This window comes from Trichoplusia ni, chromosome 2 (genome assembly GCF_003590095.1).
Source record: "Trichoplusia ni isolate ovarian cell line Hi5 chromosome 2, tn1, whole genome shotgun sequence".
NCBI lineage: Eukaryota > Metazoa > Arthropoda > Insecta > Lepidoptera > Noctuidae > Trichoplusia > Trichoplusia ni.
The window spans coordinates 5,573,209-5,599,899 of NC_039479.1; the positions used below are offsets into that span (position 1 = coordinate 5,573,209).

Below are 26,691 nucleotides of genomic sequence, written 5' to 3' on the forward strand. Positions count from 1 at the left end.
AACAAATAAAGGTATCATGCCTCGTTTTGTCTTAAGTTCCCAGATGCCAAACTACATGAAGTAATGTGGTTTATAAACGTAACTTGATTCAGGATGATCCATACTTGAAAGGTTTATCAAATCCTAAAACACGCGCATAGCCAGAGTCCCATATTAAATTATTTCTTTAAAGATTATAGAATTGTCTCTTCAATAAATAAACAAAGATTAATTACGTGTAGCAGCGTGGAAAGAATCTATTCACATTAAAATTATTTAACCGTGAATTTAAGCTACATTGGCAAAATACAATTGGTAATTAATTGAAACGTTATTAACAGTACATCAATTAAATTAAGGTATGAAACAAATGAAATTTGATTTGAACGGACTTCAAAAGTGATTCTCGCTTTGATGTCACTTAATTTGCCTCAATTAGAAGCCGTTCGAAGCTTCTATCGAATTAGTTATTTTATTATCTATTGTTTAGTGAATACCCGATGTTCGAAATTATTAACTGGATCATTTAGTTATGTTTTTTGTTGCAGTCGCCTTTTAAACTTACCTCAGTCCTAGTTCCTCAACCTAACATTGTTGAAACCAGTTAACTATCATCAACGTCCTAGCCTCCAGTCTTCCTGTCCTGGCTTTCAGTCTTATTGAGACTAGTGTTAACAAGAAGCGGCCTAATATCTTCAACCCAGTAACATGGGCATCACGATACTCCTTAATAGACTGGTTGTCTGTTTCTCCAGCAAAATATCCAGTAAATACTGTAAAAAGGTATGTATTAACAGAACGAATCCACAATTTAAAGTGCTTTCCGAAACAGAGAGGAACTCGTTATGAGATAGATATGGCGTAGTTTAACCTAATCACTAAGAACCTGAAGCACCTTGGCCATGAGATACTTGTGTCTGCAAATGCTCAAAAAATTATATGTGTTTAAATAATTTTCTACATTTAATGTTTTTTTTTTTATCAAACCTATGAGTCGTATGTTACTCTACGCGGTCTTCTTTTTCAGTATAAATTCTAACCCGCCAGTACCTGCAGTTAACTTAAGTAAACACGATCTGGGATTACCAATACGCATTATAACGATCTGTATTTATTTTCCATTTGGCTGGATAACGGTTTTGCCCTCCAGTGATTTAGTAACATGAGCACGGTTATATAAACTTCAGTGAATTAACATTTAAACAAAATTTAGGCATAGCATATTAGTCAACGTTGACACTTTAAAATACGTGGAAATCGTTGGTACTAAAATTTAGATATGAATATCTAAATATTTAGGTAACTACTAGCAGCGGCCCGCGGGCCCGCCTGCAACAAGCCGAAAATGATGCCACGGGTATATAAAATCGGAATAAAGACTATCCTATGTGTTAATCTAGGCTATAAACTATCTTTGTACCAAATATGGTCAAAATCCTTTCAATGGTTTTTGCGTGGAAGAGTAACAAACATCCATACGTACAAACTTTTGCGTTTATAACATTAGTAGGATATGTGTCTGCCTTAATGATTAAACAGAAGTTTTCTCACCCTAATCTATCGGGATCCGCGAGTAGATTCTGCGCCAGCGGAGCCCTTTAGCAGTCCCGCGCACGTTAACTCTTACCAAGTAGGTACTTATCAATCCGACTCACAAAAGTTGTATCTGTCTGTTAAGTGCATTATTGCTTTAATAAACAACACGTGTTTGTACTTAGTTTTAATGTAAGAAAACTCATTTCCAATTTACAGCACAAGAACAACGAAAGTCTTATGCTATTATTGCCGTCATTTCTAAAATATTTTAAACAGTTCTGTTGTTTTATTCACGACAATGTTACGACAGTCCCGTTTTAACTTGGACTAAGCTCGCGCCAATTTACTTTGTAAAATCCCTGTTATCTTGAATCCTTTTATTGCTTACCCGCCTCTGTTACCCACCATAGTAATTCCTTTAAGCCTGGATCCCCAATAAAGATCAAACAAAAAACATGACGACAAAAAAACTTGTGTGTCTCAGACAAATTATATTCTTTTTAAACGAGCCCGTTATTAAATTGAACGAAAAGCTATAAGACGCAATATGATAACTTATGTAATAAATTTTCATTATGTTTTTCCAGAAATTACTTTGCAAGCCAGGTATTTGATAAACATTTTTTTTAAAACGTTTTCGCACTATTTCTTCGTTGACCTGGGCCATAAAAATCCAAAAAAAATCAGTTTCAATGCTTTTAAACAATCCTTGCACATAATCAACGAATTTATTTTCGTCTCCAGTCACTATGTCAACGTGAACAAATGACGTGTATTTTCAATCACTTACGCACTTGAATAATGTAAGTAAAGCTGATTCAGACCGTAACATATTGTGCCACTTGTATTACATTGCCGTAACCGTGATTTCATAGTAAGTAGTAGGTATAAAGGATAATATTAGGTTAGGTGTAATATTTGTAGTACACCCTACGCCAGAAATGGTAGAATATAAGGGCATTTTATTTTATTGTAACACAAACACTGAACTAATTTAAAAATAAACGAGACCCGCGTCTCCCTTTAGTCGCGGGGGCTTTGTGACCCCATAAAAACGAAAATGACATCCATATTTACTTTCTTTTTAACTTCAATATGACTGACGAAATTATATGGAGATGATATTTCGTACAGATTAGTCACGTGACCTTGACCTGTCATCTCCATACATTGAAACGTTTCCTTTTGACTTTAACGACTGTCGGTATGACAGCTGGCCAGAAGGGCAGAGCTTCACCGGTAGACATTGTTTTGCAATTTGGAGGACAATTTTCTCGCTTCATCTGAATGAGCCTTAAGTCACATATTCTACTTGTCCTTCATATAAAACAGGCTGATATGTCTTCTTTTATTAATCACCTTTCATGTAACATTACGGCTTTCGCTCTGACAGATACATTTACTCAGCGAAGGAGACCTTAATTAAGTTATATTTCAAGTGAATTGATGGGCGAAAATAAAGAAAAGTATTTTTTTTACGTCAGATTAATTGGTGATAAGATTTTAACACGATTTCATCTACTTATATATCCATGACTTGTAATTTTAAACCTTTTCTTTATTTTTAATAGCTTTAATTTCACATTCCTTCTTGGGAGAAAACGGGTAACATCAGACTCTTACGGACAAAACCTGAACCTCCGTGCAACGTCATCAGCGTTTTAGTGTCGGTGAATGGCAATGCAGTGCTCTTGCAACCTGGACCCTTACCTACTAAAATAGTCCATGTATACCTACATCTAGGAATATTACAACTTTAAGGTATAGCCACCTAGAAACAGGTGAAAATCGTGATCGACTGCTAAAACAGATTAAAAGATTAATTTTATCGCCGGCTCAAGCAATAAAATGGGGACTATGTTTACTTCCCTTAATCCAACGGTTTTATGGCGTTTCGAGTATCTACTCGAACCTATATAGTATCAAGATATAACTATTAGTTTTTAAACTGTGCCTGGTGACAGGGTGGAAAAGAGAGCGCGCTGCTCTACGCATAGCTGCCTCTCGCTTCCACAACGAAAGCCCCACTTTAAGAAGACATAGTAAGAGCTTAAGAACAGGCACTCAAGTACATTTAACGATCTACATATATTTATTTGAAAGTAACAATCGTATTCGTGGACATGTAATACAGTGGTTTATGTGTATGTAAGTATAACAATTGGAACTCTTAAACAACAGTCGCAGATCAATCTATCAATTTGAAGTGACTAAGTTTGTTTTAGCTTATAACATCCGAACACGCGAACTTGTTTTCCTATCATTCAGCTCAAAGTATTAAAAGTAAATTGTATTGGATTACGTTTTGGGTGGTATTCAACTTTCAAAAGTGACAGTTGGGAACAGGTGTCAGGAATTTGCATAAAGTTTTCTAATAATCATAATAGAAAATATTAAAAAATCATTGTAAGAAGAGCCTGCATCATGAGCTTTATTGTAGCACGAGGAAGTCGAGGCTTAGCTATAACTGTACTTAATTATCAATCACAGCAACGTTGCATATGGACGTTCCGTGGATGGGTGACCATTGGCTATTGGAGTAGAAGTCATAATGAGATCCTACTTGTTTCGGAAGGCCCTTTACATTGTGGTTCCCGGCTGTTATCTATGCATCTTTGATAGTCGTTACGGGTAGTGAGAAGCTAGAAAGCCGCATCTCGCATCTACGAGACCTATAAGGGCAGTTCACTCATCGTCATTTCATTTGGTTTCAGCACCAACATATATGTACATATTTTCAGTACCTATATAATTTATTCATTTTCGCAGTTCATCTGCCCATAATTTAGCGATACAAATCACACGTTGACACATTCCACGTTTATATCGTGTGAAGGGTGTGTTTAACGGCTGCGAGGTAGATACGGAGGTTGTATTCCGTGTTGCTGACGTCATTAGCATGAGGTCGCGCCATAAACATCGATGCAGCAATTTTCTGCGGCATGCCGTTCAAGATTTACGATCTTAAAAACTGTTTCGACGCCATATTGTTACTGGCTATTCCTATTGTGGAAAAAAAACTTTATCGTTATCTATGTTATTTAAGTAGTCGTTTCTGCTATAAAATTAGCGCGATCGACGATCTAGTCGCTTTCCCAATACAACATTACATTGATGCAGAGGTCACTGATTAAGATTTTGAACTCGTCGACTGATGTCCCAATTTATGTGATGAGTACACATAAGGTATACACGACACATCTTATGGGTACATATCAAGTTTATATATCTACCTTACCGATTTATATCTATAGTAACAACCAAATAATGTTAAAAATGTAATTCAGTGATGCATAATAATAAAAATCAAGTGCCTTTTTTCTTTAAACCTATTGTAATAAAAACATAATGAATCAAAAGGAACGGTGCAAGCTCCTTCCATTGTGGCAGAAACATTCAGAGCTATTATACTAGTTTGCGATACAATAAAATGTAAAAATCCCTTCATAAACTTAAGTACAATGAGCACAATCAAAGGCATTTGCAGCAAAAGGTCGCTTGGAGCGGAATCGAAAACTGGAAACCTTTCAAAAGGACGGAAAGTGCCCGCTATGCAAAGCGCAGGAAATGGATGGCTGGAGTCAAAACCACCACGAAAATAAGATCGGATTTCTTTCTCTCATACAAACCAAGAACCCGTTTAAAGAGGTTCTACTGTTTATCCTTAAGTATCTCTTTGCATTTTAAGCGGTCTTTGCATATTAGATTGCAGTGGAAGTAAGATGGTTTTTTTTGTACAACCAACAGCAAAAGTTAACACTATCAGATCTTCAAGTTTAAAGATCACTATCAAATGTATTTTGTAAGTAATATTGATGGACACAAAATACTTCTGACTTCAGATCTCCTCTAAAAACCAATATTGTGAAACTCTGAGCGTCTCTGACGTTTTGTTTTTTTACTTTCTTGCTGACCGTACATACTTTATTCTACTTATCTCATTATTGTGGAATATATTCTGTATGTGTCTGAATTTTTACAGGTGAGTGTAGTACCTACAAATAAAACCTTTTTGGTAGACTCTCGTTTATAAACGGCTGTGAAATTTGCATAATGAGACCAAATGTAGGAAATAAAATAGCCGGTATTGTTCAGCGCGACGCACAAAATGTTGTGAACAATGTACTTGGCTACTCACCTCCCTGGTGCAATAAAAAAAGACAAGACAAATTCAAAGGTACCTTTTAAAATAGGTACTTCTAAAACAGGGTATCACGTTTCTTCGTAACTAGAGGCTGCGGCATGATTTTTATTTTAAAACATTTAAGAGTGAACTTTACGTTAACATTTGGATGAGCTAATCTCAGGAACTACTGGTTCGATTGTGGGTGATGGTGGAAAAAAAGTTCTGTGTTAGATAGCCCATTTATAGAGAAATGCTATTTACCATCACGATATGGTTAAAAGGAGCAGGGCATTAATTACATATGTTAACAAAACTGGGAGAAAATACCCGAAATCTAACTTGTATCGTTATAACCACCTAGACGCAATCGCGCACAACAGCTACTGTAGTATAAATCAGTGTGTAAAGTTCTAAACTGAGAGAATTTTTCCATTCTAAAGTATTCCTATCTCGTCTAAGGCGATGTCTTCAAATAACAATCACTAATCTCCAGATACAATTGTCATTTGTAAACATAGATCATTGGCATTTCTTATTAACGCCAACCCTGTTCACTTCTACAAAGGATGGGGCACACTCCATCCCATCGGCATCATTAATCAAAGATGGGAAACGTAAAGGCTGTCAGGAATGTCCATTTCACATTTGGACCACCTCACATGCTCTATAGCCTTTACCCGTACCGAACGTTACACATTTCTGTAAATTCCTCAACATACGTGAGAGTTTTACAGAAATGCCCTAACGATCGAGGATGCCGGCACTATTGAACATTTTTGAGGAAACGTGGACGTTCTAGTTGAAATAAATGATCTGATTGTGCACATATAACTTGTATACTACATGGGCTGTGTCAAATATCTATTGTGTTAAACAAACTCCAGTAATATTTGTATTACCATACCTGTCCATAGAAATCAACAACGTAGTCCCAAAATACTGACAGCAACAAACGTTGCTTGGTAGTCCATTTTTATGTTTATCATTTGTTGCTACATCATCTTTGATTTTAATTATCTGTATTCTTGAGATATAAGTGACTCATGAACGAAACCACAGTAATATCGCTCCGTTTTAACTTTTACTCTTTGGTTAAGCAACCCTTAAAAGAAAAATCCCTCAACACAGTTTCTGCTTAATAATGCTTTGTTCTACAATCACGTAGTGTTTGAATACCATTTGTATTCAATATGAAACAGACCTAATGCAGTTCTTAGTTAAGCCTTGAAATTCATATTTTTTAATTAAATTCTTGCTCTGCCCGTGTATTTTGCGTAATTAGTTTTTGCTACCATGTTTCCCGCTGATGTTTGTTCCACAAAATGTTATTTACTTATCTTTCATTAAGGACGACAGTGAACACTGGCTTTATTAAAAAGAGGAAAAAATATAAAGTGAAAGTGTTTTATATTTGTATTACTGATGTGAAACATCTTTAAAATACTAATAATGTGAATAATTACGAGCTATCACGTTTTCAAAATCCATTAAGGAACCTCTTTTTTATTTTTAACGCAAATAATCGCAAAGTTATTTCCCTTATAAGCGACGTGCAATTCATCTCTCACTCAACCTAATTTAAAAAACAACTGAATAACGTGCCGCTAAGAACGAAAAATGTAACGCAATCAGAGAGCAAACACAGCCGCGTCATTTATTTCTCTAAATCAACACGCATACATTTTTAACATTCCAGGATAGCTCCAAATTACGGGATCCAGAGAGCTTGACAAACGTGACGTCATAAATTGAGCTAAGAGCCTCTACGCCTGAAAGTAATATTATCGCAACAGGAGAATAGAGACAACGCACTACGTGGCGTATAGCGGCATCTCTGTTCCACAAGTCACATAGCATGATTACTTTAATATGTGGTGGTAGTACCTACACCTGAAACAACAGTAAGTAGGTAAAGTATTACCGTCCTTCTTTCGTAGTCCTCAACGAAATTGCTGCCAAGTTAAGAAATGAACGCGTTTAAGTACAAGAATAAACAAATGTCGCTACGGAGACGTTGTCAAAGGAGGTAATTACGGTTTTATTAAACGTTTTATGTCCTAGCTGAAGAAAATTAAGCTCACAAGATTTTAAAGTACATAGAAATTGTTGGTTTCTTTTCTAGCTTAGCATGTTACTATTCAAAGGAATTTTCTTTTTAACCTCACATCCTTATTTCCGGATGAGAATTCATAAAATAACTATTCTTATATTATATTTGAGCGAATGGGAGAAAAGGCAGAAAACAAAATATATAATAATAAAAACACTCCAGGCATAGTGTATTTTTATGCCAATACTTACCTAAAGCAATACACAAAAACAGTAGCATATGTCCATATTGTCCATCCATACCGCCGGTTCACGGCAGGCTTTTGTAACTGGAGAACAAGCTCACCCCTCCATTATTCCCCGCAACAAAACAATCGCAGTTCCACAACAAACGTATTTGTATCATAGAAACTCTTCATGTAACTACACATGTCCGCAACATGCGCTATTGAAACATTAGAACCTTAACTGAATAGAATTCTAACAATGACACTTAAACTGACAATAGGATGTAGGAAATGAATACAGTTTTTAATTTTTGTTTTTATTTGCTACAGCTGTCATCAAATCAAACAATAAATAATATGTTATATTACTATAACGTGCATAACTGGGTACTACATGTAGAAGAAAGTACAAAAAACAGAAGCATGCAAAACTATGTCGACACAAAATAAAAAATCTAGTTGAAAACAGCATATATTTTGTAGACGACTTGGGCGACATTACCAAAAGTCTCCCTATTCATAACAAAAACATTTGCTGCAGTTAAACACAGAGGGCGTTGGGAGAGACAGAGCAACATCAACACCACCTTCGCTTGTTTCGGCTCCATCAGTTCCCACCCACAGCTGTACACAGCTGCCGACATCTCGAGTCCTGCGGATATGAGGAGCTCCCCACCAAAGCAATATAGAAACAATGGCATGATCCCAGTCACCCCGGTCAATATTGTGTTCCTAAAGTCCCACACATTCATCGTCTGCAAGGTCGTGACGAGGACAATAGTCATACTGAGGAAATGTGCTCCGAAAATCACTTTATACAACTCCCTAATCTTGTTATGATAATGCATTAGGAACTGATGATGCTTCACGCAGAATATCAACAATTCATCGATTGATTCGTCACTTGTTTCTCCATCGGGATCGTCCCTGGGTCTTTCTTTCTTTGATAATATGTCGTGGATATCGTCGAGTGTTTGTGTGATAGCGTAGAAGTGCCCTAATTCGTGGGTGACTAATGTAATGAAGAGCACAATGTAGCCTGTCTGATTTATCGCAGAGAACGCGGTCGCAACAATTGTAAGGACGAATGTTATTTCAAAAAATGGTGTTTCGTACTTAGGACTGAGACCTGGAAAAGACAGAAATGTAGTTTAGGTGGTTTATACTCATACATTAGGTTCATATCTTAGGTATTATATCGTACTTGTTTTGTACCTGTTAACATTGGCAAAAAAGTTTTTTTCATTAGGCAGTATTTTATTGTTAAGATTGTTGTAAAGTTACCAGTTAATAGTCTGAAATCTTGAGGTTTAATAAAAACTTTACTTTAGGATGCTACGTCTTACATTTTAAACAAGAGAAATCAGATGATTTCTCTTATTCAAAAGTAAATTTCACGTGTAAAGTTAGAAACGAAATCTTAAAACCAATTTTTCACGTACCGTATGTTTCACCAGGTGTTGTTGGTAAATATCGATCGTTTCCAAAGAGGGTGAAGACTAAAGGCATCAGCAGATAGGTGACATGAGTGATAGCCTGGTTGGCCACCACGAACCAGGAGGCGTAGCGGGCTTTCTGTAAAGTGCTTAACATTTTCTTCTTGGCGGCACTGCCTTCTGGGATTGCAGATAAACCGTAGTGGCTCAGCTCGAAGATAGTCTTGAGGCGAGTCCTACGGAAACACATCTTATGTACAAGGTTCTTGATTAATCAATCACTCATCAGGTTTAGCGATTATGTTGAATAAAGTGATAACAAGCTGCGATGAATAAGGTTTTATGGTAGTATGTAGATGTAGTAGAAAACGCGTATATAACGTCTTTTACGTTCTTGTTTTTTCAGTTAGTGTATGTTCTGTGCTATTACTTACCTCGAAGTCAACATGAAAAAGAATTTTGAGAGAGGTACAGACGTCGCACTGATGCAGTTCAAAGCCTTAAAAGTCTCAATTTTGTCCGGAAACACTTGCGCCAGGTAGACCAGCTGACTCAAAGTACCGACGTATATGAACGTGCTGGCGAATACCAACATCAATAAAACCGAAAAGACAGTTTCTGAAAAAAAATGTTACGGAAATTGTTTTTTATTTATAAAAAATGTCCTTAAGGCTTTTCCTTCTTTTTTTTATAATAATCTTGGTTCTGTTTTTAATTTTACTCAGACTCTTGTGAGCATTTCAAACGAAGACTTTGCTTAGCTGAAGGACAAGGCTAGATATAATAACTTATAATGTGTTAAATATAAGCAAATAACTAAAAGTAAATTAATTCTTTCTTACTTTGTTTTTTATCTCCAAACACATTATGAATGCCAACCAGTCGTTGTATATAGGTGACCATATACTTCGTGGACTCGATAGGATCTTCAACATGAGATATTTTCTCTATGATATTGTCTATTTTAGCTTTAAACGACATTCTCGAAAGTCAGCCAAACATCGACTGTAAAAAAATCAAAATAGCTATGAAAAAGTGATATATTTGTCAGCAATTAACACTCAATTTATTTAAAGCAATTTTGTAATTTTTTATTAATTGACAATGATTGTGTTACAGCAATTACGACAGAAAAATAATATGAAAAAGTAAATTGAAACAATATGATGACTATTAGACCTTACATAATTAATAGCGCTTGATTTTTTAGCACTTGAGACCTATACTAACATTTACGGTCAATCTGGATATCATGCCTAAGTAAATCTAAACCGATTCAACCGTTTTAGCTCTACACAGCCACAAACAGACAAAAACGTAGCAAAAAAAACTTAAAACTAAGGCGTTAAAAAGAACCAAATTGGTATTTACTGATGAAGAGAGATGATTCGAAAAATTCGAAATTTGTCAACCGACTTTAAAAAGGTTCTCTATTGGTCTGTATTTTTTTTTGCCATGACTTTGTACCTAATTACCCATCCTATTGATTCTGTTTCATTTAACGTAAAATGGCTGTCATTTGGTCTCATAAATTTCACCAAGTTTTGTTCAGTACTTTTTTTATTCGTCGGTTGCATGTTTTGTTTATTTAGCTTTTAGTCCACTTCAATTATTTTTGATATAACAAAAAGATTCACTGCCTACATATGTGTCCTTGGTCCGACTTTTTCTTTTAATCAGCACATAATATCAGTTGATTCGGGCTTAGCCTACAAGTAAGAGTGGCAGGTAGAGGTGTGTCTCTTAATTAATCACTTAATTTAGCAAAGTGCTTGTTCCGCATAAATAGAGGTCAGGGTGGCTTGTTCTGTACCACATTGCCGAATTAAATGTATGTAGGTACCTGTAATATTATGGGGTACTGTACTACTTGGTAACAACTATTTGCTTACCTATATACCACAATAAAGAATTTTGTATTTGTATTTTGTATTTCGTACCTACTACAGTGGACTTACAGATGGGTCAAAGATAAGGGACACACAGGACAGTCCCAGTTCTTGGGGGTTCCAAGCGGCTAAGTTATGTGCTACGCGATTCGGTGATCATGTTTTTTCACATGGTATTTGATATCATGATGGTCAAGAGTGGTTCTTGGAGCTGCCGTGAGAAAGCAGGGAAAATTCCTTATATATAAATAGTTCTAGAATAGTGTAGTCGTTTCGTTTAAATCTAAATTTAAATCCATGATCGTATTTCACTTTAAATCGAATCAGCATCGTGTTGAAATGTTCTTCTTGGAACGGGCAGAATGGAAAATATGAAAAGGTTTTTCGTCACTTATTTTTGCATGAGATCCTACAAAATGTTGACATTTAAATATCGACTTTCAAACCTACACTTTTTTCACAATTTTAGTAGAAAAGTTAACACCTATCATTAAATCTATCAAAAAATCTTTATTGGCACAAACTTTCCGTAATTCTTCAGCAAACCGTGTAACATCATTTTAATTTCATCCCACTCAAAAATGTACGCGAACCTCGCCACCCAAGCGGGTTCGGGTTAAGGTATTTAATTACTTTTAACCGTCGCGTTTCGCTGACTCCGGATAAATATGGCAGCTTGCCAAATTACATCATATTTTATGTAGGAACATAGCCTACTTATGCACACTTTAAAGTAAAAATTTTGGCACCACCTTTTGCGTAGGCAGTTAGATAGTTTTCACGACGCAGTCTTATACACAGACTGATACTTGGTAGCTACATATTATCCTATTTTTTTTTCCTTTTAAATAAAATGAGAACGACTGCCACAGTAAGGAATTTAATCCTTGTGTTGTGGGTTTTAGAAACATACAAATCACATGCACAGAGACACCCAGACTCAGAACTAGCATTCGTGGATCACACAAGTGCTTGTCCTACGCGGGGATCGAACCCGCGGATTTACCCGCGACACGTCACGCACAGTGGGTTTGGTATGGTGACCTCAACCACTCGGCTATCCGTACAGTCAAACCTGTAACCTGTGTAATACTTGATTGACTTTTTAGTCGATTCAGACTTTCTATTCCAAAAACGAACTTAAACCATGAACTTAATAAAATACCTACCTACATAAAAGGCAGCATAGTCTCCCCTTTCAATAAGAGCCCTACCTTGCGTCGTGTCTAGTTACTAGAGAAAAGGCTTTCATTTCCGCCCTCGAACAAGCGGTAATGGAATGAATCGAGTCAGGTAATTACTTCTGCAACTGTTACATTCTTAGTTCTGGATTGACGTTTTATGTAGGTCTGTAATTAACTATCGGTGAGCGGACGTAGTGCTTAATTGAATGCATTAAGGTTCGAAATCATGATAAGGTATTTGCAGTAGTTCTTTCTTATTATCTGTTACTAATCAGTTTGTCTTTAGTCAAATCCTACTTCCTAGTCTTCCTACTAATATTATAAAGGCGAAGATTTTTATATAAGTATAGAAGTATGGATATTTGTTCCTCTTCCACGCAAAAACTATTGAACAGATTAAAGGAAACTTGGTACACAGATCGTTTTTAACCAGGATAGTCGATAGTGTTAATCTTAATTTTATATGCCCGCGGGAATCTATACTTCTATACTAATATATAAAGCTGAAGAGTTTGTTTGTATGTTTGAACGCGCTAATCTCAGGAACTACTGGTCCAAATTGAAAAATTATTTTTGTGATGAATAGACCATTCATCGAGGAAGGCTTTAGGCTATAAACCATCACGCTGCTTCTAATAGGAGCGAAGATACAATGGAAAATGTGAATAAAACAGGGCAGATATAAATCATAACTTATCTATATCCTCTACCCACGGGGACGAAGTCGCGTGCAACAGCTAGTATAAAATAAACAGTATGGCTAGTAACAAATAAAGTCATAGGTATCGGAAACTTCCTGATCCAAAATAACTTTCAGTTCCATTACAAACATGTTTTGGGCCTCTATTAAGTTGGCACGGGACCAGCCGAAAATAGGACAAACATTAATCCTGCCAAAAATAAAACAAGCACGCTTGGGACGTCTTCGTCAAGCTTAGCGTAATTCCAAGACTTATTGGTAATAAGGACTGACTTCGAAAAATTTAAATTCGCAGAATAAAACCTTTTTTTGTGGGTAACCTATGGTCAGTATGGCACCGGGTAAAACGGGGTGTAGACATTTTCGGCGTGATTGAAAACACGGACTTTCTAACGTTTAGTATTTTTCAAATAAAATTCATTCAATAAAATTGTATGAGAGCAGTCATATACGATACCAGTAAAAAACACTCTACTTATCTTCACCACATTTCGAGGTACCTTAATTTAGAATCGAAGTGTGTTTTGATAAGCTTTTAAGGCAGGTGTGATTTGTTGTGATGACTAGGGCATTCTCTCACTATTCTCCCAATTATCAAACCTAGGGACCTCTAAATGTTATTTCAGTTATGAGAGAAAGACGTCGTTCTGCGTCTTGTAACCATAAGTTAACAAGTAATTAAGTAGATAAAGGACAAAAAAATACAAAAATATACAGTTTTATAACAACTATTTATTGTATATCTTTAACAACGCAAACAAACATACATTCATTACAATACAGATCAGAGCAAGTATTGCGTATAAAAGCAGAAATTCCATAATTTATACATCATTCATTCATTTCACGTATGTACAAACTATTTTCAGGCTATTTATTTGTACTAAATTTGTAGGACGGACTAGACTAGACGATTCTCTTCTTTTGGCGTAGACCGAATGGCATCCGTTTGTTTTGTAAAGATTGCGGGCCACCTCTTACATCTTGCTGTTTCGGCATCGTTATTTCACTGTTCAGAATTTGATCTAGCGCCTGAAATTAGTAATAAAACATAAATGATATGTTTAATATATTCGGTCAAGTGCGAGTCAGACACTGACAGTTCCGCACATATATGCTTAAAAAAATTAATCGGTTGGGTGACAAATAAATGTGAGAGTACCCACAAATTTACGTGCCCCTTAACTAATTTATAACCGTAACAAGCTTAGCCTCGATCTTTATTTTTAATATTTAGTTTGTTACCTTGTTGTCAATGAGACCTCGCTCTTTTAAAGCTTTTTCAATATCATCGAACTCTTTCTTAATGTCTTTATTGTCCGATTTTTCAACTGCCTCTTTCACCCTTTGCACCTATAAATCAATCGTTACATTAAACACCATACCTACGTAAATAAAAACACCAGATTTCAAAAGTTTACATACAGTTTCTGCAAAGAATGTGTGTTTGTCCTTTTGTAAAGGACTGTCAATTTGCAGAACTCCTTTGAGTATCGGTAACGTGTCACTCACTCTTCCAATGTCTGCTAATGCAATGGCCTGAAAAAAAAGAAACATTTAGTCTCTGGATAATATGGCCGAATATTAAAATCAAACTTCGAATGAGAATCTATTAGAGAGTAGAAAGTGTCGACTAGTTGTTGTTTTTTTTTTCAATTAATAGAGTTGAGAACAATTTTAGGACAATGGAATATTGGATAAGTTTTTCATAAATGTCCTCATACCTTAATATTTCTTATTGTGACGTAATGCTGCTTTTGTGTTGATATTGATTCCAGTGCTATATGTGGAGCTCCTTGTTTCAGAGCTAAAGCTGTAAACAGAAATAATATGAATGAGTGTCCAAGAATAGCTACAAATATTTTATTTTTATTTTATTATAGATTATTTAAATATTAGACACATATTTTTGTTCTGTAAAACATAAACAACAAATTAGATTTATTGAATTTTATTAAAACTTATAAATTGCGTAAAAAAGCTTTGTCGTCGTTATTGAAAAAAAATTGAAATCTTCAGTCTTAAAAATTATAATAAAAAACAAACAAACCAGCAAAGTATGTGCATGCTCTTCTGACTGGAATAGTCCCTGAATTAGTCATGTCAGACCATAGTTTTGATGCATACTGAAGACTCTGTGGTGTATTCTGAAAAAAAGTACAATATTTTATACTGACCTTTTTTGAATATTTTAACAAGCTTCCTTTGTTACAAGGAAATAATGTGAATGGGAATTTGTAGAGTAAAAAGAGAAAATTTAGATTTAAATACTTTTTGTTTGAAACCTTCTCAAAACAAACTTTCATTCAGAGAGAGATTCAAAAATTATAACTGTTTCGCCCATCAAAAACTGAATGTTAGTTTTCATTGGGATTGACTTGGACACCCCACTCTTACTATGTCCAAAAGTTGTAAGGGTGTTGTGCGACCACAACTGCTGCACATTTGCGGCACATACGCACCCCAAAGTAATGCCTGTTAAATGATTAACTACTATCATAAGTAAAAACTCACTTGTTTGTAGCAAGCTGCCAGTATCAATACAACAGAATACTTGGGGAACTTAGTCATGTTGATCTGTTTTTGTTGAGCCTTCTCAAACACCGCATACATCTCATCATACATCTCATGGCTGTATAACAGATCCAATAATATGTGGTACGACACTAGCTGGTCAAAGAACCCATCATTGGTCTTATCATTGAAACACTGGAATTAGAAATTAATAATACAATAATAAACTATTGTTACCAGTAGTGTTAAAAGATTCAAATTCAAGATGGATTTTTTACTACAAGTCACTCAAATTATATATTGCTTTTATAACAACAATACTCACAACATTCAGTATCTACATCTTGTTACAATCTTAAAGCTGATTATAGCTCTATTTAAAATATTATCTGCTAGTTTTAAGTATGTCTAGTTACTTTGTCCAAGCAGAAAAGCAGTTTCAGCAAAACAGGCAAAGAATGGAGCGATACTAGATAGTATGAAAAAATAGCTGATGATATTACTACTTAAGTCTCTATTTACCTCTAGTGCTTCTTTTGGTGCATCCAGGAAATGGAACATTCTCATCACCACGGGTCCAAAGACAAAAGAACCAAACCTGAACTCTGTGTTTTGAGAGTTGAATCTGCAAGAACAAACAACCATTTAATAAAGTTAAAATATTAATATTAATTAAATATTGCATCTCATAAAAAGACTATGTTTCTTTATAATGTATGTGATTTGCAATCATATTCTTTTCTTTACTACAGTGTTTAAGGTTTGCTTCAATAACAAATTGGTAAAAGCTGATGCCTAATAGAATAAATTTACGAAAAAAATGAACTTACTTTTTAATCATATCTAAAACAAGCTGCAAGTCTGTAGGTTCTGCTAAGTGTACCATATTTTTTAAGTCTTCTGTAAATATCATGTTTTTTGAGTCCGTAACAAATTCAGTCATTTTAGACCGGAATTTATCCGTGTAACTTGTGAATTGCTCCTTTGCCTTCTTGCGAGTTTGAAGATAGCCATCTATTCCTAATGCGGCAGGCGAATACAGATTTTTAACTGAAAAATAAAATGGAACTTCATTTAAGTAAAACTACAAATTAAGCGTTACTCCAGCCATTCATACAGACAATTTAAAATTGAAGATTTTTTTTAATTCATTAGTTCTCGAAGGATTGTGTCCACTTGGGTTCAAATTGGATAAATTACTAACCTTGTGTTACGTGAAAGCTCCTGCATGGTGCTAATAGTCTTAAATTTGAAAAACTGTTTTTCACTAACAAATTCACAAATAAAGACATTTTAAATCTATCAAGTATCAATAGTTTTCAAATTTCAATGATTATAAGCGACTACCAAAATTTAGGTTAAGTCATAGAGGAGATAATTCGAGCAAAAAAATAGAATTTAAGCATAAAGCAGTCGTAACTGTCAAGTGGCCAAGTCCAGATAAGGGTTTTCGATCATCAGTAATTGAACTTTTTGAAGTGAATTAATTAAAAACACTTCAGAGTTATGTTGTATAAAATAGTAATAAATATTTTTTTTTATGATGAGATTTAAGCGACATTGGTGGTATTGTATTTGTTAGCGTCCTGAAGCAATTTATAATCTGTGAACATCAAAAGTGACGTAATGTTGTAAATTGTAACAATAGAAATGGAGGTGTTTACGTGAAAATGTAAATTTAAAATTATTTTTATTTAATTTTCATTAAAATGTTTGATTACTAGCGTAATATTAGTTGGAATTGGCGTCACTTATATGAAAAGACTAGTTCAAGTAATTGTATTCCTATAACCTAAGAAGTGCTGTGTGAAATATTTAGCGAATTGGACACTTTTACATTTAGTGCACGAAATGTTGCGATAGATCTATTGATTTATGAATCATCTTTGAAACACATGTGTTATGTGTTCAAAATATGAAGTTGTGAAAGTTGACAGTAAAATTGTGTAACTCATGAAACCGCGAATGAAACAAGTAATGAATAGTTTGGTTTCTTGTGTTACACAAATTCTAATATTATTTATCAGTATCACATCATGATTTACTCTTGTACTGCATTATACTTCTACCGAATTATAAATTTATAAGAAAGAGGCATAAAATTTATATTATAAACTATTTTTCAATCATGCTGTGAATACTTCTTTATGAAACTACTTTCCTTAATATCTACATGCTTGGTAATACAAACATGTCTATATTAAGAAACAGAAACAATGGAAAATTTCATGAACAATGTATTGCAAATTGATTAATGTGTATTGAAACTAATTAGCACTATATTTTTTCTAGCTAGCACATAGAGATTATGATATGATGTCCATTACAAATTGTTAGACATGGACGGCAGTGTTAAGTGACACATTGATCACTGGACATAATGACGGACAATATAATGTGATGGAAGGATGTATGAGGTCGACAATCAACATGAAAAGTATTGACGACTGAGTAATGTTGGATCTGATAGTGCCAGGGTGGAAATGTAATCAAAGATATAGTTAACAATACTTATGTCTAGATGCGCAAACAGTCAACTTCATGAGGGTTGTAAGAATCTCTCCAGATTACACAATATTTTGACAATTCTTTGAACAACTTTCATGAAAGTGACACCAGGCTAATGCTTTTAATACACATATTTATATGATTTTTATATCCAATCCCCTTCAACCCTTTTTTATTGGCTTCAGTAGTTTTTACATGATTTGTTGAGAAATATAATTTTGTTATATCTTTACAGATAAGTGGTGCAGTTCTTACAGAATTTATTAAGTGCTAATTAAATCATTAGTCATAGCTATGGCAGAAAGTTACAGTAGACATTCTCATAGCAAATCAACTAAGTACCATAAAGAAAAGGAAGTAGTGATGAAATCCAAATCTCGGAGGTCCAAATATTCAGATCATAAATATCATCAGGTGGAATCTAAAACACCTCCATTACCCACAAGAAGTAACACAACTTTGGAAGAATTGTTACAGAAGAGAGATACTCTTAAACAAGAACTGAAAAAAATTGTAAAACATTCTACAGACACCAATAAAGATAACAAAAAACGTAAGCATTCCAAAGACGATTTTGCTTATGAAATTATCACTAAGAAGAGTCACAAAGAAAATTCTAATAAATCCATTATAAGTACCAAAAGAAAACCGCATCATGAATCTTCACCAGAATTAGAAAATACCCATGTGGAATCAGAAGATGAAGAAACAATAATAGAACAGAGACGGCAACAACGCAAACAACTCTTAGCAAAATTAAGTGTGACAAATGATAGAAGCAGCACTAGTGACAATGAAGTTATTAAAAATGACACAAGTACTGAAGACAAACAAAAGACTATTAAAGGTATCCAAATAAACGAAAATAATGTGTCAAAACAAGTTACTGATATGTTTTCTGAAAAGGATGAATTTGAATCAAATGGTACAAACAATAATGTTAATCGTAGCAACAATGAATCTAATTTAAATTTAACTGACAACTGGGATGATTCAGATGGATACTACAACATAAGAATTGGAGATGTCATCAACAACAGATATACAATCAAGAACATTTTGGGACAGGGTGTGTTTGCTAATGTTGTCAGAGCACAAGATAACATTGAAGGTAATGACTATGTAGCCATAAAAATTGTCAGGAATAATGATTTAATGTACAGAACAAGCCTTAAAGAAATAGCTATTTTAAAAGAACTTAAATTAGCAGATCCAGATAATAAGTACCACTGTGTTCAGTTTTTTGGCCATTTTATGCACAAAGGTCATCTTTGTTTGTTGTTGGAATCCCTCCACATGGATTTGAGAGCAGTGATTAAGAAGTATGGCAAACATCATGGCATTAACATGAAAGCATTAATGAGTTACAGCAGACAACTGTTACTGGCATTGAGACTTTTGAAGAAAATTGGTATAATTCATGCAGATATCAAACCAGATAACATTTTAGTCAATGAAAAGAAAAATGTCCTTAAACTGTGTGACTTTGGTTCAGCTACAAAAATTGATGACAATGAACCCACTCCTTACCTAGTGTCGCGTTTCTACCGAGCACCAGAAATCATCCTCGGTATACCGTACAAACACGGCGTCGATGTATGGTCCGCTGCCTGTACCATTTTCGAAATGGCCACTGGGAAAATATTATTCACTGGAAGCTCTAATAATAAAATGCTGAAGTGCTTTATGGATGTGAAGGGCAAGTTTTCTAGCAAGCTTATCAGAAGAGGTAAATTCAAAGATCAGCATTTCAACTACAATAATAATTTCCTCCTACATAAAAAAGACGAATTTACCGGCAGAGAAAAGGTTGTTGAATTAAGCAATATTAATGTTAGTAGAGATCTCCTTTATGAACTGAAGAAATCTTATAAGAATGTAACTGTCCATGAAGAGAAAAAGGTAATGCAACTCAGAGAACTACTTGATAAAATGATAATGCTAGATTCTAGTCAAAGACTATCAGTGACTGATTGCTTAAAGCATCCTTTCATTTTAGAAGAATTAGAAAAAGATGCAAGTAAAAAACACTAAAGTTTATTTTGTTTAAATAAGTTAAAAGTTTAATAAAACAATTTTTCAATAAAAGTATTTACTTTATTAACTTCTAAGAGATGAAAACAACAAAAATATACGCCATCAACCAAAATATCACTTAAAGTTTTTTTATATAATTATGGACTATCACAATTTAAAGGAAAATTGACTTGGTCATCATTGGTAATAAAACTGTTGTAGAGAATTGACATGACCGTTTTCCGACGTCTGCTGATACTGAGTATATAACATAATCACATAACTGAAAGAGCATAAATATCATAGATTTAGTAAAATAAATAGCCTTTTTATATACAGCATTCAGTATCCTTTTTATTCGAATCTATACTAATATATAAAGAAGGAAGTGTTTGAGGGAAGATTATCTAAATTCAAGATTTTAGTTTTTTTAATTTCCTGATCCTCCCAGGACTAATTGTTTCGAGCAACATCTAACAGGAAAATATATTGAGATATACGTCAGGTACGCTTAACAGAGTTTTGCAAAACTATGTCTTTGCAAACATAGCTACTAAAGGCATTTTGTTCCCTATACGGTCATCCCTTGTAATGCTAAAACACTACTTTCGCTAAACTAAGCTAATCTTCAAAAAATATAGTTATTTATTGGTAAAATATTACTGAACTGTGTAGATGCTTGATCTAAAATTTGTGTACCGTATTTGTCCATACACTAAAATGTAAAGTCATCGACCTTCGAAGCGCGTTACTAAGTTTAGAATGTCTCTCTGTACTAGCAACAAATCACTGCGACGATAAGATGTAAGGTCAAACAACGAACGACGTCACTGTGCATGACAAAAGCTGCAATATTGCGTGAGCAACTTTTCTTACAGTACCATTTATAAGTTTTACGGCGAATAAACGCTTCCTTAACTCAACACAAACTCTCCCTTCTTAAATATAGTAACTTTATATAGGTGGGAAACAAATTGTAAATATAGTTGGTAACAAAATTGGTGCAGGCATAGTTTCGGAACTCTTGTAGAACAATGTTAGAAATAAACATTAAATGTTAATTACCAATCAGATCACCACCTAAGATATAATTATTAATTACAAATTTACAATATAGCCTTCTTAACAACTATATAAAACACTGCTTACAATTTGCCTTTTCGTTACACATTCTATTTCATAAAAAAAATAACAACAAAAGTAAGTAGATTAATGAATCACAGTACAATATAAAATGTATATAAACCAATTACAAATCAATCACACTATATAACAACTTATTCCTTACTATAAAGCATCTGTAGCACAATCACGAAATAAACGAACATTTTACAACAGTCCTAATACTTCAAGTATGAATACTGCCAGTTATGAGTAGTTTTACAATACACGTTATGATCGACACTAGATTTAGAGTTATTGCTTTATTTCGATTAATTATTTCAGATATGTTTTTATGAGACTTAAATGATATAGTAAACTAAAAAGTGGCTTATCCTATATCAAATAGTAAACAAAGGTAATGTTTCAAAATTGAATGTATTATATAATACAAATCGATAGCTATCAATCATAAGTGCTACAGAACGATATTTTTAATAGAGGATGGTGAATTTTTACTAAGCTTTTGCAGTAAGTATTATCAATTGTAGTGTACATATCTTCAATTGCAACGTCTAAAATCAAACAAGGCAACTAAAATAAATCACAAGACAAGTTCCTACAGTCACAGCAACTTTTATAATAAACCTACATTATAATCACTATGATAATATAATCTAATGTCAAAATCTTATGGATGGATCCATTACACAATGCATAGGTATTTTATATTAGCAGAAGTTGGATGAAATGCAGTCTCAATTAATTCGATTTGATCACTGGCTTTGCTTATCACAAAAATAAATGGTACGCGAAGACAAAATAAGTTGGTAAATATAAGAGATGAGATTCAAAAATGTAGAAAACAATCGACTACCTACTGTTAACCTCTTTAGTTTCTATAGTTACGCGACTCTAAATATAGTTAGTAATGTTTTTTTCTTTGGATGTGTGGAATTGTAACACAATAACGTTCGTTATATCGTCATTGTTGTTATGTTGAGGGCATGTTTTGGCTTTGGAAGCCGGGGTTGGGCGCGATGTCTATGGACTGCCCGGACGCTATCGAGTCGGGGCTCTGTAGCGACGCGCTGTACACCGGGTTCATTGGCGTAGTCCCGCCGGCCTCGAACAACGTGCTGTCATACACGCTGTTACTCTGCTAGAAAATTACATATATTTTAGTGTTGTCACAAATCGGTTGAGTGAAAAGTAGAATTATGGTCAGGTCACCTGCTTCGTGTTTCTCAATAGCATGAAATTCGTTACGTGATTATTGAAACGTATGAAACACGCAATTGTCTTGGAAACTTGAATACTGACGGGTATTAATGATATCACTTGTAGTTTTTATATAAAATGCTTCGTTTAAGGTTGACGTCACAAGTTTATGTTCTCAATTATTACGCACCTGATAGATATAATCAGAATCAGTTTTGAGTGAGCTAAAGCTCTGCTGGTGAGGCAAGGATACCTGATCTTCGTCCATGGGCTCGTCCATCTGAGCCTTGTACGAGAACATGATGCTTGGTTGAGATACACTGAAACCACAGAAAAATTGTTATTATCTAGTGTATCGATATCGAGGTCATTTAAAATAGAGCATTGAATCTGACTTGCTCGGAATGTGAGCGTTAAGTTCATGTACACGACAGTCTACTAAACTAATTTTAAGGTTTTATTGCACAAATAGTACAACGGAACTCTATGTTAACTTTTTTACTTAGCTTAACATTCATACAGGTACAAAATAAAAGTTAAAGCATCTCTACGTTCGTTATCTACGGAAATGTTCGATCGTGTTTAAATATTCTCCACTTCGACAAAAAGTGGGTAATTATAAAAACCAACAAAGTCCTAAGAAACTATTCCTAACTTAGTTTATCATTAAAAAACTCGCAAAATAGAACAAAATGAAAGTTTTACCTGAAAAATTCGCTGAGGAATGTATGATAGACGAGTGGAGTGTACAGAGAGAAGTATAGCCAAGTCGTGACGTCGACGACGCAGAGCCCCGACTGCATATTGCCCCAGGCGAGGAGGCCCGCGCCCACTGCCTGGGTCGTGTCGAGCAGCGCCAGCAGCAACACGTATAAGTAGAAAGACAGTTTAGCTGGAAACAAAAACATATCAGTTTTAGATTTAAGGAAATTAAAGTGACTATTTGAAACTCCTTTAGGCTACTTGTCCATCGAAGCGGATCGAAGCTGCGGAGCGGGGAAATAAGTCATGAAATCCGATTGATTAATATTTTGCCGTGTTGTGCGTTGCCTATGTTTCTCAGCTACATAGGATTCGCAGCTTAACTTTTTTTGTTGATATTTGTTAATAATCGATAAAGTCTAAATGGAAACTCATTAATCCAGCATATATTTTGGAAAGTAATGGGTAAAACTTGCGATGTTACCGATGTACAGCGAATAGTTTAAATTAACTGTCTTAACTTTCATTCACATGAATGTTTAGTCTATTTCAAACGCAGAAATGAATGTTATTACGTTGAAGGGCAGGAAGAAAGCTGCCTCGTTCGGAAACAGATCCTACATAAGTAACAAAGACAAAACATTATTCTCTTTACTTTTGCTGTTATAGAAGTCACAGTAAAGCGTTATAAGTCATCGAAGCCGTACAAAACGCGTGCCAGTCTTGCATAAAATAATAATAAGTTGACTAAGTCTTGTAAACGCACAAATAAAACCACTTGACTCATTTATGTGACAATGTGTCGTTTTGTTATCAAATGTTCTAGACTATTTTGAGATATCCACCATTTCATTCAAGTAGTACTTTTAAGAACCAATACTTTCATCTCTCTTTATAAATTCAAAATATAAATACTTGTTTTATATTTTTTGGAAATATTAAACCTAGTGATGTCGACATTTTTTTTGTATCTAACAATCCGACTTAAATTCTAGACTCAAAAATAGTTTGAAAGTAAATAAATACTTGTCTCTGTTCTCCTTCGTTTTTCATTGTTATAAGTTTTTAACGTCTTATTGATGATAAGCAACAATCATTTTATGCGCAATAATTGTGAATGTAGGCCAACCACTGATAAAAAGTTGAGAATTGAATTTAAAAATATTTCAACCACAAAGTTAAGTATTTAAATTCATTTTAAATAAAAAAATGGATTATAATGTTTCCCATAAACTTGATTTCATAAACTTCTCCAGCAATCATTCATACTTGTATTGAATATAGATGGGAAAACAAACAGTTTTAGATTCATGGCATTTAAATATGACTCAGATGGATGACTCATTTTATAAACAAACACTAATTGGAGAAATAAGTTCACTGTTCAAATAAACTCTTTTAACTAGATAACATTCAATTTAGTACAAAATATCATGTTTGTAACAACACTATTTCTGCTCAGCTATTAAGGTCAAAGTTTTTATGCAGTAAATAGTTTAACCATGACCAAATTGTCAACTGCAATCTGAAAGAATGCTGCATAAAATATGAAGTGCAGACAAAGAGTTCTTATAAACCAAATGTTATCGTAGATATTTGTTTTATTATAAACATAACAATCTCCTGGCCAACATTAATTTACCGACTGCCAGTTGTATTGCATGGTTTATTGTTTAAACTGCAATAAATATTGATAAGAGAAAGAGGAAACAACTCTTGTTACTTACTGCACTGCTATCAGAAACATAAGCAATAATGGCTATGAGTTTACCTACTTACAAGCAATTATATACACCAACAGACCATTACAACTTATAAACCACTTAAATGTAACATTATTCTCTAATGTTATTGTAATTTAATATTATTATATCATGTAATGTAATTAATTCTATAGGATAATGTTACATGAAATACTATTATGTTAATTCAGGTAATTCAATGTGAGTGATAGACTTGAAAACATTAATGATTTACCTAATTTTAAAAGTGCTGTAAATATACTAATCTTGGTCATAACTTAACCCTGTGCCTTTTAAGATAAATACTTAGAACCATGAATAGGATTTATTTTTATACTTACTTGGTAAAGCCAGATATTCTCTAAGTGGGATCCATGGTAGCAGTAATATTAAAAAGTATATAAGAGCAAAGACTAAGGAGGATGTGAACCAGAATAGCATCCCACCATGACCAAAGAGGTCATAGTCTCTGGTGTCAACATGGAACATGTCATCTGGCATTACAATCTCCAAGGTGCCTTGTGTTACGGTAAATGCAAGGGATAAGAGTGATGTTGCAAGTAACACATATCTAATACTACTGCGGCTGTCCAAATGACCTGAAATATAGAAGAATCATGATAAGCTTATCATTCCTAGATCAAAATAGATGTGATTTTAGTATAAATAACATTATTTTTAGACACGGATACTTGTAAGCAGTTTGAGTCTACTAATAATTGTGCTAAAATGTTAATGGTTATAAATTATTTAAATTATATTATATAAACATGTAGACTGGACAAACATTTTTATTTGGATTCAAGACATGAATTTTACTTGAAAGTAAATCTAAGCAAGTTTTTAATGAGACTAGTGTGCCTCATAAAGAGACAGGGTTAAAATAATGCAGACATACTTACCAAAAGCCAGTCCAAATATGACAACACTCATTTCTGTGGCCAGCAGGAAGAACCGTACCATGACCCATAAGACCTTATCCACAAGCCCTCCAAGTGGTACAGATGCATTCACAGTCATAGACACGGCGCACCGCACCAGACTTATGATCACGTTCCCCCATACCAACGTGTAGAATGTCAAGAATATAGGACTACTCGTAGCGCGTAATTTCAACTGAGCTTTGTTAAATCTTACCACTAAGAAAAGCACAAACAAAGCGTTTGGTATCAAAATAATCAAATCCCAGATACGGACCCTGTAAAAAAACAACACCATGAGCACAAACGTACACATAAAAAACACAAGGACACAAAACCATTTACGCACCTAGAATTATTTATCTCGTAGTATAAAACATATTTACAAAACGTATCCTCGGTAACGGGAGGAAAATCCGAGCCATTAGTACCATACATCTTTGTGTTTATCTAATGTTTTGCCATTTAGTTTGTTACGAAAGCGTCTTGAGCCCGTGGCAGCATTACTCCAATAATCAAGTTATTGGAATAGGCCACCGTTACGTCAACTTAAGACTATCATTATAAACACACGCTTCTGTTCAAGTGATTTGCTGGCTTTCTAATTCAATTTGCAATGACGACACTTAATAATGATCACACCACAAGACAAATTTAAAACTATCCTTTTCCCTATTCATTCATTCGTTTCTTCAGTAAATCGCTACTATTACTAACATGACATTGACTTGACACTTGATTTACTTGACAATTCCGATTCTGTTTGCATCACTATGGCACTTCACTATGGCGCAATCGCCTAGAAACTTAGATAAAGAATCACAATGTAATTCTAAATCTT

The 26,691-nt window shown here is 34.3% G+C and overlaps 3 protein-coding genes and 1 pseudogene across 4 annotated transcripts; 1 reads left to right on the top strand and 3 right to left on the bottom strand.

The window, feature by feature from the left end:
* Nucleotides 1-7,860: 7,860 nt before the first annotated feature.
* Nucleotides 7,861-10,471, bottom strand: LOC113504737 (odorant receptor 10a-like). Its single transcript, XM_026887164.1, has 4 exons — nt 10,196-10,471; nt 9,788-9,971; nt 9,360-9,589; nt 7,861-9,046 (listed from the first exon to the last, which is right to left on the bottom strand). The coding sequence occupies exons 1-4, from the start codon at nt 10,332-10,334 to the stop codon at nt 8,373-8,375; spliced, it is 1,227 nt and encodes a 408-aa protein (XP_026742965.1). The 5' UTR covers nt 10,335-10,471; the 3' UTR covers nt 7,861-8,372.
* Nucleotides 10,472-13,838: 3,367 nt separating this feature from the next.
* Nucleotides 13,839-17,043, bottom strand: LOC113504744 (pentatricopeptide repeat-containing protein 2, mitochondrial-like). Its single transcript, XM_026887176.1, has 9 exons — nt 16,845-17,043; nt 16,471-16,690; nt 16,163-16,265; nt 15,641-15,835; nt 15,177-15,273; nt 14,851-14,939; nt 14,552-14,665; nt 14,372-14,479; nt 13,839-14,158 (listed from the first exon to the last, which is right to left on the bottom strand). Exons 1-9 carry the CDS (start codon nt 16,930-16,932, stop codon nt 14,033-14,035), a joined length of 1,140 nt encoding a protein of 379 aa, XP_026742977.1. The 5' UTR covers nt 16,933-17,043; the 3' UTR covers nt 13,839-14,032.
* Nucleotides 17,044-17,216: 173 nt separating this feature from the next.
* Nucleotides 17,217-20,230, top strand: LOC113504707 (annotated as a pseudogene).
* Nucleotides 20,231-20,278: 48 nt separating this feature from the next.
* LOC113504754 (transmembrane protein adipocyte-associated 1 homolog) lies at nt 20,279-26,608 on the bottom strand. Of its 2 annotated transcripts, none has more exons than XM_026887186.1 (6): nt 26,200-26,608; nt 25,833-26,128; nt 25,272-25,529; nt 23,192-23,378; nt 22,677-22,806; nt 20,279-22,427 (listed from the first exon to the last, which is right to left on the bottom strand). In XM_026887186.1, the coding sequence occupies exons 1-6, from the start codon at nt 26,286-26,288 to the stop codon at nt 22,260-22,262; spliced, it is 1,128 nt and encodes a 375-aa protein (XP_026742987.1). In that variant the 5' UTR covers nt 26,289-26,608; the 3' UTR covers nt 20,279-22,259. The 2 variants fall into 2 exon arrangements, with proteins under 2 accessions (XP_026742987.1, XP_026742995.1); XM_026887194.1 differs by having other exon boundaries at nt 20,279-22,424; nt 26,200-26,606.
* Nucleotides 26,609-26,691: the final 83 nt, after the last annotated feature.